The 12,393-nt window shown below is 59.3% G+C and overlaps 1 protein-coding gene across 1 annotated transcript; it reads right to left on the bottom strand.

Annotated features, from left to right (window-relative positions):
* Nucleotides 1–57: 57 nt before the first annotated feature.
* ACAP1 (ArfGAP with coiled-coil, ankyrin repeat and PH domains 1) lies at nucleotides 58–12,061 on the bottom strand. Its single transcript, XM_036066298.2, has 22 exons — nucleotides 11,822–12,061; nucleotides 11,207–11,264; nucleotides 6,943–7,062; nucleotides 6,706–6,759; nucleotides 6,552–6,610; nucleotides 6,140–6,323; nucleotides 5,962–6,006; nucleotides 5,746–5,841; nucleotides 5,550–5,624; nucleotides 5,354–5,463; nucleotides 4,299–4,350; nucleotides 4,103–4,203; nucleotides 3,634–3,757; nucleotides 3,322–3,533; nucleotides 2,827–2,896; nucleotides 2,612–2,706; nucleotides 2,335–2,504; nucleotides 1,597–1,769; nucleotides 1,077–1,186; nucleotides 877–987; nucleotides 480–529; nucleotides 58–251 (listed from the first exon to the last, which is right to left on the bottom strand). Exons 1-22 carry the CDS (start codon nucleotides 11,872–11,874, stop codon nucleotides 151–153), a joined length of 2,223 nt encoding a protein of 740 aa, XP_035922191.2. The 5' UTR covers nucleotides 11,875–12,061; the 3' UTR covers nucleotides 58–150.
* Between the last annotated feature and the right edge of the window lie 332 nt (nucleotides 12,062–12,393).

Here is a 12,393-nt window from a genome sequence, read left to right as displayed (position 1 = left end):
ACCGCTCCCGCCGCCCGGCCCGGCCCGAGGGTGGCGCCCTGCAGAGGAACCACGATGGGAAGCGCACAGCACAGAGGCTTTAATGGCCCAGGGGCCGGCGGGGGTGGGGGGAGAGGGGGGCCGGGGGCGCGGGACCGCGGAGGCCTGGGATCAAAGCGTGTGGAGGTCGTGACTGCGCCGGCTCAGCTTCTCCGGGTCGTCCGACGCCATGAGCGAGAAGTCGCGGAAGATGTCCAGATACGTCTCGTCTCCTGAGGAGGGAGGGAGGCAGGGCTGGGCGGGCGCCCGGCGGGCCGGGCCGGAGCGCGCTGGCTCGCCCGTTCTTCGCGGGGTTCCGAGGACGTGCGCCCTCACATGCGCCCAGTGCATGTTTGTGGAATAAGCAATGGAATTAATCAATGCAGCCGGGCGCCACGGGGAAGGTCCGCAGGGGCCAGAAGCCCAGAAGGACAGTGTGCGGCGGGCGGGAGGAACTTTACCTGCCTGGCCCTGGGCCGCTTCGACCTCTCTCATCTTTGCCAAGCGTAGCCTGAAGGGGAAGGAATTAAGGCCCGAATGACTTTCTCTTGACTGCCCCCACCCCAACCCCCCATCCTCTGAGCTGGGGTGGTTAAATTCACCTGCTCCCCCGGGGTCCACTGCTTAAAGACGCTCAAGAGCCACGAAGCCCCTCACTCGGGACGAACTCACCATCCGTGGACCCTACCCGCCCCCCTTCCTACTCCACGCCCCAGTCTGCACTCGGAACAGCCCTTCTCCGGCCAGGTCCCAGAGCAGGCCCGCTGCTCCCCAAGCTCCGCCCACACGCGGGTCCCGGCGTTGGCTCCGCCCCAGGTGGGTAGGGCAAGCGCTAGCCCCGCCCCCGGGCATCCTCACAGGGTGACGATGTCAGCGTTGGCCGTTTCCATGGCGATCGTCAGAGGGTCTTTGCCTTCAGAGTCCCGAGCTCCCAGATCGGCCCCCCGTTTCAGGAACAGGCAGGCCAGCCTGAAAAGGATAGCCAGGTTCAGCCGGCCACTCACCCCATCCGCGCCCTTCTTTCCCGCAGCCATCCTCCTTGCCCGCCCCTACCCTACCCCGTGTGGCCCAGAATGGTTGCATGGTGGAGCGGCCCCCGGCCGTGGTTGTCCGCCTGGTTCACGTTTGCCCCGTTCTGGAGGAGAAACTCACAGGCCAGAAGAGAATTCTGCATGGAGGGGTTGAGAACGGGAGAGAAAGTGGCATCTTTAGAAGCAGACCAGAGATGTTTTAGGATGGGGTCAGTCCAGGGGCTGGGATATGGCTGTGTCACGCTCCGCTCTAGCTCTTTAGCTGTATTCTCACGTTAGGTCCACAGTACAACCTCATGAGGTGTGTTATCCCTATTTTACAGATGAGCAAACTGACGCACACAGAGAGGTTCACAACCGTGAGTGGTGAGAGCTTGGATTCAAACCCAGGCTGTCTGCTTCCAAATCATACACACCCTTAGCAACAGTCTCTCTCAGGTATCCTTCCTAACAGGGTGGGAGGAGGGATAAGAGCTGGGCCCCAAGTCAGAGTAGGGATCAGAGGGAAGGAGCCTAAGGGTGGGGTGGGGAAGTCAGCAAGACTCACAGCAGCTGTGGCCTGGATCAGCGGAGTGGCATTCTCCTGACTGCCGTTGACCCAGTTGACATCGGCTCCGTGGGCGAGGGCATCGGCCATGGTGGGGAGGGATGGAGGCTGCCCAGCAGCTCGAAACAGCAGGGCCCCAGGGTGGAGGCTGCCCAGGTCATCGGAGGGGGGTTCTGGTGGAGGGAATCGGCTGTGAGTCTGGTACAAAATCCTCAGCACAGTCCCCAGATGCTCTAATGGGCTAGGTCATTCCTCAGTTGCGGGGAGGCCTTCGGGACTCCGGGGACTGCCGTGGGAGGTGGAGGTGTGGGTGTGTGTGCAGGGCCCCTAGGGCATGGGGCATGGTCAGCATCATTCACCTCTTCCTGTTCAACTACCTGGACTGCCTAGAACGTCACAAGTGAGCCGACACTCAGCCTCAGCTACCTGGTTCCCTGGGCTCCAGCCAAGCTCACACCCTCCCAGGCCTCTGGGGTGGCGAGCTCCTTCTCACTCCCGACCTTTCTCATGCTGTTGAGACCCTCCCTGCCTATCCCCAGCCCTACGCTCCCTCCCATTCTTCACTTAACCCCTGAAACTCTTGCCTTGTAAAAAATACCAGTGCTGGTGTGGTCCGCCCCCCACCCCCCGACACTGGCAAGGGGAAGGCTGGGGCCTCGTGCTCTGTGCCTCCCCACCGGGCCTGGCAGAGTGCTGGGCACGCAGCCGGGCTCCGTGAATGTCCGAGCAATGCTATACCTGGCCTGGCTCTGAGGCTCCCTGGCTGGGGCCTGATGGAAGGCTTGGGGGGCACAGGAGGCTGCCCCCTGGGGGGCCCCCGGCCACCTCTTCGCCCTCGAGTCTCAGGAAGCTTGGTCAGGAACTTCTTCTCCACGTATTTGGCATGAATCCAGGCCTCCTTCTCCTGCCTGGCAGAGTATGGCAGGGAAGAGGGGGACCGTCTTCCCTCCTCTGGTCCCAGACCCTCTTCCTTCCCCACAAGTAGGCAGCCTCCACACCTCTACCCCAACCTCACCGGGAGCAGCTGGGCCCTGGCTTCTTCACGGCCATGGCCTCCACGCGGGCCTCATAGATCTGGTTGATGACGACATTCCCCAGCTCACACATAAGCTTCGGGCGGCCCAGGCAGGGATAGACAGGTGGGAGGGAAGTGAGGGTCTGAGCCCTCGGGGCCCTGCAGCTCTGGACTCACCCCCTTCCCCCGCTTCTCATCGTGGCACCCCAAGTCACCTTCACCAGTTCCGGCTCCCACGAGTCAAGGGTCAGAGACCGGACTTTGGAGAAGTGAACCCCGAGGCTCCTGGCGGGCCAGAATGGGAGTCAGGCCCTCCGTGAGGCAGCAGACGGGTGAGCGTGGTGGCCATGGGCCGCGAGGCCTGGCTCTGCTCACCGTTCCCTCGTCCCCTTCTCCTACAGTTCAGCTTTCGGGCCTCATCCTCTCCAGCCACCTCCCTTCTCTGGGACTGCCGTTTCCCTCGGGCGGAGGGCCTCCCCACTCTCTCTGCTCTTCGTGGGCTCCCCTGCCCTCAAGAGCCCAGACCCCACACCTCCAGTCAAGCCCAGACTCCTCCAGCCGGACCAGGACATGGTGCCCAGTGCCAGCCAGGGCAGGGTGGGACGGAGGAGCCTGTGCGATGGGCTCGGGCCAGCCCCTCCGCCTCCCCCAGCGGGAAGGAGCGGGAAGGAGCGGGGCCCCTGCGTGGGTGGCGGGCGGCGGGGAGTGACCTGTGGATGCCAGAGCACTGGATGCAGAGGGTGACGCCCAGGTTGATGCTCGCCCACTCCGGGGCCGGCTCCCGGCAGTCACAGCACTGCGCATTGCCGTCCACGCCCTGCACCTGGGCTACCACGTGCCCAGCTCCGCCGGGCTCCCTGCCCCGGGCCATCCCGCCACCGCCCAGCGTAGCCGAGGAGCTCGTGGCCGGGTATCCCAAGCCCTGGGGGCGACAGAGGAAGACAGAGAGTGGTCATGAGGCCTGAGGAAGGGTGCCTCCCCTCCCTGGGCCGCCTGGCCCTGCACCCTCCTCGAGCAGGCACCTGGCCGGGCCCCCGGGGGCTGTCATCGAGGCGAGCGTGGCTGAAGGCCGTGGCGATGCTGCTCTGTACGGCGCTGACCCACAGCTGGAGGAGGCGCTCGGAGTCAGCCTGCAGGAGGCAGGACCTGGGCGGGAGCAGGGAGCAGGGAGCAGGGCTGGGGTGGGGGGTCTGAGGCCTGGGGAGCCACGTGGCAGGGTAGGTGGGCTGACATGCTGTTCAACTGGTACCAGTTGTCCTGACATACGGAACGCCAGTTGAAGAGAGATTTGGCAACAACTGGTCCAATCTTTCTAATATCCCCCATCGCCCTCTCCCCTCCCTCCAGGACACCCCGTAATACTGCCCCCCCCAATCCAGCCACAGAAGGGATAATGCCTGGTGCTACATGGGGGCGTCCAAGATGCTTTGTGATCGGCCCTGCCTTCCCGTTGGTAAAGATTCAGACACGTCGTCGGATGTCTGCACTCACTTGCTGGGGGACACGACCTCAAAGCAAAACCGCCTCTCTGAGTCCGGGCAGAGCTTCACTGTGCAGAGGCGAAGGTCATCCACCACCACGGTCACGGGGTCCTGGAAAGGGAAGGTGGCGAGGGGCAGCCATCCACCCGCTTGCAGCAAGGGCTGAGTGTCCCTGGGCCCCAGCATCTGGGACCCGGCCTGCCTACCTTGTACTTCTTCTGATACACCAGTTGGTTGCTCTGAATAGTGAACCAGCGTCTGGAGGAGGCAGAAACAGAGGTGTGGACATGGGTGGCATCGGGACGGGCCTGGGACAGGGACAGCGGAGAGGCTGTGCCCTCTGCCCCATAAGGATGGTGCTGAGAGAGCCAGGCTGACCCTCCCATCCTGTCCGGAGGGCACAGGGCTGTGTGGGGCCAGGACACGGAAGGCGGGACTACTCACACCTTGGACAACCCAGATTGGATCCTTTGTGAAGACAACTTTCCAGCAGATGGCAGTAAAATGCTTTTCCCAATAAAATTAGTCTCCTGCTATAATTTTTTTGTTTTGTTTTGTTTTGTTTTTTCCTAAAGTAATCGCTACACCCACGTGGAGCTCAAACCCACAACCCGGAGATCAAGAGTCCCAGGTTCCACCGACGGGGCCAGCCAGACACCCCGAGTCTCTTGCCACAATTTTTTTGACAGATGGAAGTATCTTACGGAAGGGGCTCAGTTTTCCGATTTGTGCAAATATCCCCTATGGGAAGGAGCAGAGTCAGAGCAGATGACCCCCCTGCTCCACCCCTGCAATGGCTCCTACGTCCCTACGGAAGCCTGGAAGCCGACAAGGCCCTCTCGTGCGTGGGGCACAGCCCCGTTGGCTCCAACTTCATCTCCCCCTGCGTCCTCCTCCCTCCCTCTGTCCCTCTGACCCTCCGGGCTTTGGCGCAGGCTCTTCTTCCTGCCTAGAACATTCTCCCCCCAGATGTCCTTCAAGTCTTCACTCAGAAGGCATCACCTTCTCATGAAGCCTGCCCCAATCACCCTATCTAGAACTGCAGCTCCTCCCCAGCTCTCTGCACCCCTGCTTTCTCCTGTTTCTCCTGCATCACTCTCCCCTTCCAACATAACAGAATTTACTGGGCGTCTTTGCTGATGGGATGTAAGTTCTCTGGAGGCAGCGGATTTTGTCTATTTTTCTCACTGCTTAGCACACTGTCACTGCTCAAAACACGTTGACCCGAGCGGGTTTGGGCGATTGGGGTCCCTCCCCTCACCTGCTCCAGGTCTTAAATGCGTTGCTGGCCCGCTTGAAGAGATGGCCTTCCATGACCAGCCCACCAGGCCCCTCCTTCAGGCTTGGCTCTGGCTCTTCCCCACCGAGCTCCTGGGGGCACAAGAGGGTCAAAAGACAGCTGAAGCGGGCAGAGGCCAAGGCGCCAGGCCCCTCGGCATCCTGAGGCCCTCCCTCACCTTCTGCTTCAGCAGCACGTGTCTCTGCTCCATGTCCCTCCTCTCGCGCGCCGAATTCAGGACCAGCTGGTGCAACTGGGTATCGGAGGGGGCATTTCAAATGTCCCCCGGCCTCCCCCAACCAGGCCAGGCCAGACATCCCAGAGCCCCCTCCCCTCCCTCCACCATCTGTCCCCCCCCGCCACCGGGGACCCACCTGGGCGCCCAGCTCCCTGCGATACTGGGCCAGCCTGCCCAGCTCCTCGTGGCCCTGCTGGAAATGGGTAGCCTGGGCCTCCACCAGACGCAGAACCTGGGCAACAAGTGGGCAGGGGGCAGAGCTGACAGGGGACCCTTCTGTCTTTCCCTCTTCCCTCCTGCCCCCCATCAGCAGGCTCCTCTCCACCCCGCCCTCACCACCACTGCAACTCACAAACTCCATGATGTCAAACTTCCTCTTGTCCTCAATCACGTTGATCTGAGGGCCCCCAAAAGACCTCAGGTCAGTCTTGAAAACACAGCACCCCCTCCCACTGCACACAGGGGCCTCTCCAGCCTCTAGGGGCCAGAGGCCCTGGGATTGGTGGGGGGGAACAGGTCGGGGTGGGCACCTGCAGTGCATAATCCAGGGCTCGCCCCTGGTACCCGGCCCGCGCAGTCTTCAAGGCAGCTCCAGCCTCTTCGGCCTCCTGCGCCCGGCGCCTGGGGACCTCCGCGTTGTGGATGAGAGCAGCCTCCAGGCTCTCGGCCCCCCTCCAGAAATCCCGGCGAGCTTCTCGGAAACCCCGGAGACCCCTGTGGTGGAGGGGTAATGCAGAACCAGATACCCCCACCTGCCCCCTGCAGAGAAGTCCCAGGAGGAGGCCCACGCATGGCCTTCCAGTCGGGACTCCAAGGGCGTGCGGGGATGGGGGGCAGCAGTCGGGCCACCAGAAACCCCCAACACCTCACAGCTCCTCCGTTCCGGGGGGCCCCTATGGGGACGGGAAGAGGGACAGAGGACTGGTTCCCCTCCCGACTCACTCCTTGACCAGGGTTTGGATTTGCTGTTGCAGCATGTGTTGGGTTGCATCTAGAAGCTCCTGGGGGGGGGGCGGGGGGAGCAGAAATGGGCAGGTGAAGGTCAGGCCACACACATCCCTGCTCCCCACCACCAGTCCCGCCTGCTCCCCCTTACCGCGTGGCTGTCCAGCTTGTGGTTGAGGCTCTCGGTGAATTTGTCCAGACACTCCTGGGCACGGAGAGGCAGAGAGAGAGTACCAGGCATGGGCCAGCTGGGCCCGCTGCCCCTGCACCCAGCCTGCCAGGCCTGTCTCAGGCCACAGCCCCAGGCCTGCTCCCACCTGGAGACCCCAGGCCGACCCTCCCCTTCCAGAGGCTCCCTGCCTTCCAGAGCCCAGCCCACTCTACATACCGCCATCATGGGCTCTGGTGGACCCAGGCGGGCCAGGTCACAAATGCCAGCAACGAAGGTGCGGCCAGCAGCCAGGTAATGGCGCCCGCTTTCCAGGAGGCCGTTCCCCAGCTTGAGGAGCTAAGACGCAACGGGCAACGGGGAGTTATGCTGTGCACCACCTACCTGCTGGCACCCCCACACTGGTCCCCCCGCTCTCCCTTCCGCAGGGCTGTGCCCCTCCTTCCCAGCCTCGCCTTCCCTTCTCTGCAGCCCAGCTGGGCGCGCCCGGTTTCTAACACACACCTGCTTTCTCATCTCTGCGTCTTTGCTCCCACTGCTCTGTGCCCAGCAGAAAATCCCTCCCGACCTCTCACCAAAGCCCGTGTCAGCTTCCCCTCCCAAACGCCCCAACTGCCTGGATCCAGCGCTCCCCGGACACCCCATCCTCATGCAGTCTGGCTTGCAGCACAAATGCGCCACCCGGCTAGTGGTAGGCTAGACAGTGCTTCCCTGTCTGGAGTCGTCCCAAGCATCCCCCTCACAAAGATCACTTAGCCATCTGGCCACACGGCCAGGGCAAAGATGGCACATTAGGGTGCTCTGGGGGCCCATTCCACCTGGCCCGAGGAGGGTCCCTCTGGAAGAGCCAGGAACCGAAGTGAGGTCTCCTGACCTCGGGCCCTAGTTTGGGAACCGCTGCCCCTGAGGCGACACCGCTTGGCTCTGGCCTGAGTCAACACCGGGAAGTTGTGTGGGGAAATCCTGGGGCAGCAGGGGCCCAGAAAGCTGGGGCCGTGCGTCGTCAGTGAACTTCTGTCGAACTGAAAGACACTTTCGAGGGCTGGTGAAGGCCGCAGGACACTAGAGCTGGACTTGAAGGTGGCCGACAGGGTCAGTAATGGTCAGGAAACCGGCCACGATCCAGCCTCATCAGATGTCCCCACGAACTGTCTGTGATCAGGCACAAGGACCCAGACGCTCACAACTTCACTGGGTGCAGCTGGGGCCCTGAGTGTCTGGTTTTTTTCCCTACCCACCACCCTTTCCCCATATGTGAGCTTTCTTAAGACGGAACTAGGGATAGGGGCGCCCGGGTGGCTCAGTCGTTAAGCGTCTGCCTTCGGCTCAGGTCATGATCCCGGGGTCCTGGGATCGAGCCCCGCATTGGGCTCCCTGCTCGGCGGGAAGCCTGCTTCTCCCTCTCCCACTCCCCCTGCTTGTGTTCCTGCTCTCACTATCTCTCTCTCTGTCAAATAGATAAATAAAATCTTAAAAAAAAAAAAAGAAGACAGAACTAGGGATAAACTGGTCCATCCATGCAACGGAATAGCACTCAGCAACACAAAGGAACGGACTATCCACGGTAGGAATTGCTCATACTGATACGTAACAACCTGAACAGATGTCAAGGGCATATTCTGAGAGAAGGAAAAGAAAGAGCCAATCTTGAGAGCTCACATACTGTATGGTTTCACTTATATTAACATTCTAGAAATGACAAAAGTCTGGAGAAGAACAGATGAGTGCTTGCCATGGGTTAGAGAAGTCAGGGGAGGGTATCAGGATAAAGGGTTGCACAGAAGAGTTACTTGGGGTGATAGAGGAGTTTTGTGCCTTTTTTTTCTTTTTTTTTTTGAGAGAGTCCGTGCGTGAGTGGTGGAGGGGCAGAGGGAGAGGGAGAGAGAGAATCCTAAGCAGACTCCACACTCAGCGCAGAGGTAGACGCAGGGCTTGATCTCACAACCCTGAGGTCATGACCTGAGCCAAAATCAAGAGTTGGACACTTAGTTGATTGAGCCACCCAGGCACCCCAGGATTTTTGTGTTTTGAATGTGATGCTGGTTACAAGAACCTATGCATGTGATTAAGTGCCATTGAATTATATACAAAGACTTTTTGAAAAAAAAGAGTACAGTCGACCTTGAACATGGGTTTGAACTGCGCTGGTCTGCTTCTTAGTGGACATTTTTTCGATAAATACAGTACAGTACTGTACTGTATATAAATGTATTTTTTTCCTTATGATTGTTTTCAAATATTATTTTTTTAAGTAAGCTCTACATCCAACATGTGGCTTTTTTTTTTTTTTAAGATTTTATTTATTTGAGAGAGAGAGAGAGAGAACACAAGTGGGGTGGGGAGGAGGAGCAGAGGGAGAAGCAGACCCCCCTCTGAGCAGGGAGCCCACCATGGGGCTTGATCCTGGGACCCTGACATCATGACCTGAGCTGAAGGCAGACGCTTCACTGACTGAGCCACCCAGGCGCCCCACCCAACATGTGGCTTGAATTCACGACCCTGAGGCAAGAGCATGTTCTACTGACTGATCCAGCCCGGTGTCCCTCTTTCTTATGATTTTCTTTCTTGTACGAACAGTATATAATATATATACCACACGAAATATGTGTTCATCGACTGTTTACGTTATTGGTCAATGGTGGGCTATCAGTAAAGTTTTGGGGGAGTCAGGAATTACATGTAAATTTTCAACAGTATGGAGGGTCCGTGCCGCTAACCCTCACGTTGTTCAAAGGTCAACTGTATATGCAAAACAAATAAAATCCAAGTAAGTTCTGCACATGGTTCGTTGTATTGTGCCAACATCAATTTCCTGGTTTTGGTAATGTACTAGCATTATATAAGAGCCCACCGTTGGGGGAAGCTGAGTGATGGGTGTGTGGGACCTCCCTGCACCATCTTTGCAACTTCTCACAAGTCTGTAATTAACTCAAAATAAAAAGGCTTAGGGGTGCCTGGGTGGCTCAATCACTTAAATGTCCAATTCTTGATTTCGGCTTAGGTCATGATCTCAGGGTTGAGGGATCGAGTCCCATGTTGTGGGGGGCAGAGAGGAGAGGGACCATGCTCAGCGGGGAGCCTGCTTGAGATTCTCTCTCCCTCTCCCCTGCTTGCACGTGCGCTCTCTCTTTCTAAAATAAATAAATCTTTAAAAAGAAATTTGGGGCGCCTGGGTGGCTCAGTCGTTAAGCGTCTGCCTTCGGCTCAGGTCATGGTCCCAGGGTCCTGGGATCGAGCCCCGCATCGGGCTCTCTGCTCGGCGGGAAGCCTGCCAAATAAATCTCTGCCAAATAAATAAAATTAAAAAAAAAAAATAAAAAGAAATTTAAAAAATAAAAAAGTTCATATAAAAAATATGTATCTATTAATTGGTCGTCTGCTAACTTTCAGACTTGGTATAGGCACTGGGGATTGAGCAAAAACAGAACATAAAAGTTCTTCATGGCACTTAGGTTCTAGCGGGGGAAAAACAAACAACAAAAATTGGCAAGTGTGACAGACACACTCTCAGGTGACCCTGGACGGTCCCCTCCCTTGCATCACCCCTCCTCCCCAGCGTAAGACACGTGACTTGATCCTACCCAACAGAATACGGCCAAGGCCACAAGACGGTGCTCCCACGATCAGCGGGACATGCCATGGGGCAGAGGGGTCAGCCACACGGCTCCTGTAGCCGTGTTTCGATGTAAATTGATGCCACGTTGGCAGGACTCGCTAGAAAGACCCTCCTGCGGGCCTTGAAGAAGCAAGCCACCATGAAGTAAGCTGCCCAGGGCCACATGGCAGGGGACCGTGGGCAGCCGTGAGCAGATGGGGGTCTCAGTGCTGCCACAGCAAGGAGCTGGAGAGTCTGCCAACGCCCCCACAAGCTTGGAGGGGAGCCCTGAGCCTCAGGTGGGACTGCAACCCCTGAGCCCGTGAGCAGAGGACCAGCGGGGCAGCGCCCGCCGCCTGAGCCTCACGCACTGCTAACAGGCGTGTGTTGGGTCCAGTCACTATGTTTGCAGTAACTCCTTAGACGACAGCAGAACGCGAATGCGGCAAATAAAGACATCCCACGTGAGAGTGCGGTGAACGCTATAGAGAAAGATCAAGCCGAGGGGGGGCAGGGAGTGTGCACATTTTATGAAGAGTGGCCAGGGAGGGCCTTCCTGTCTCGGGTTTAAGTGTCTCACTGGTTTATCTCCCCAAGGCCGTCTGTGGGCTCCCTGGGGGCAGAACCGTCTTGCTGTCCCTGGAGGCCCAGGGCCCAGCATAAGGCTGGGCTCAGAGCTGACCCAGGAAGCCCACAGGGAGTCTGGTCTTCCAAGACCCTGTGCTCCTTGAGGGTACGGAGCCCCCACTTCCTTCTCTTAGCCCCCAGAGTATTCACCCCACACGGTTGGCATTCAACAACGCCTAGAACTCATCCAGGGTCTCCAATGTTCTCCCTGGCCCTGCCCCTCTCATCTTAATGCCACCCTGGGTCACCTCTCCATGTCACCTTTTCCAGCCGGGTCTCCAGCTCCGACACCTCTGCTTCCACCAGCTCGATGGAGGCTCTGGGAAAAGAGGGATGGGGTCACAGGAACAGAGCTCGGGTCCAGCCAGTCCACCCACCCCAGGAGGGTCAGGGTTGGGGTTAGTGGGTAAGGGGACAGACAGCAAAAGCTGATGGGTGAAGAGGACCTGACCACCCGCCCTCTTCTGCTCCCTCCCTCTGCTCAGGGTGGGAGCTAGTAGGGCCCAGGCCCGAGCAGGAAGGGTAGAAGGAGGGTGGATGTGGTCAGGGCAGGAAGTTGCTAACCGCCCCAGCAGGTGCTGGGGGAGGGGCAGGGGTCCCCAGGAGCGGGAGAAGGGAGTGTCAGCTCCGTGGGGGGGGGGGGAGAGGGGCTGGAGCAGCCCCGTCTGCCGGGAAAGGGGGTGGAGAGCATCAGAGCCCGGGGTTGCATCGCAGAGGTGCTGGCCCATAAGCTTGATCTTGCCCCTTTGTGAACTTACTCCCCGGGAGGACATCTGGCCTGGGGAAGGTTGTATGTTGTGTGCGTGCTGTGTGTGTGTGTTGGGGCAGGCGGGTCGGACCTCACACCCTGTGCCCCCCAGACCTGTGCACACTTACCGGAAGCGGGGTGAGTCCTTGAGACACTCCTCGAAATCCAGCTTGATGGTCATCTCAGCTTGTCTGTCTCGGGGCCAGACGGGGGCGGGGGTGCGGATGGAGGTGCTCCCTGCCCCAGGAGGGGTTGATGATGAGGAGGAGGGGGTCCTCTCCCGGGGAAGAGCCTGGGGGGGGCTCAATTCCTTCCCGAAGGGTAAGGGGTGTCCCAGGAGGAGCTCTCACCCCACACTTGCTGGCAGTGCTGGGAGGGGCAGAGGCGGGGCCAGGCCCAGAAGCCGCAGCCCCGCCCACTGAGACTCAGCTGTCCCCTTCCTCCTGGGAGCCCTAGTCCCTCTGCTTCTTTCTCCTTTGGGGGCAGGAGGAGTGGCAGATATAGGCTCAAGTCCTGATTCTGTCTCTTGGAGATTATGGGACCCTGGGCAAGCTCACGGATTCCTCAGGTACTTCATCTGGAAGGTGGGCATGATGACCGCCCCCACCCCCAGGGTTGGAAGAATGAAAGATGCTACTGGTACATTTAGGGTTGGTCGAGCCACGCCAGTCGCTGTCACCTGCTGCAGCCGGGCCTTCTG

Source organism: Halichoerus grypus, chromosome 2 (genome assembly GCF_964656455.1).
Source record: "Halichoerus grypus chromosome 2, mHalGry1.hap1.1, whole genome shotgun sequence".
Taxonomy (NCBI): domain Eukaryota; kingdom Metazoa; phylum Chordata; class Mammalia; order Carnivora; family Phocidae; genus Halichoerus; species Halichoerus grypus.
This window is presented reverse-complemented; position numbering and strand designations above follow the sequence as displayed.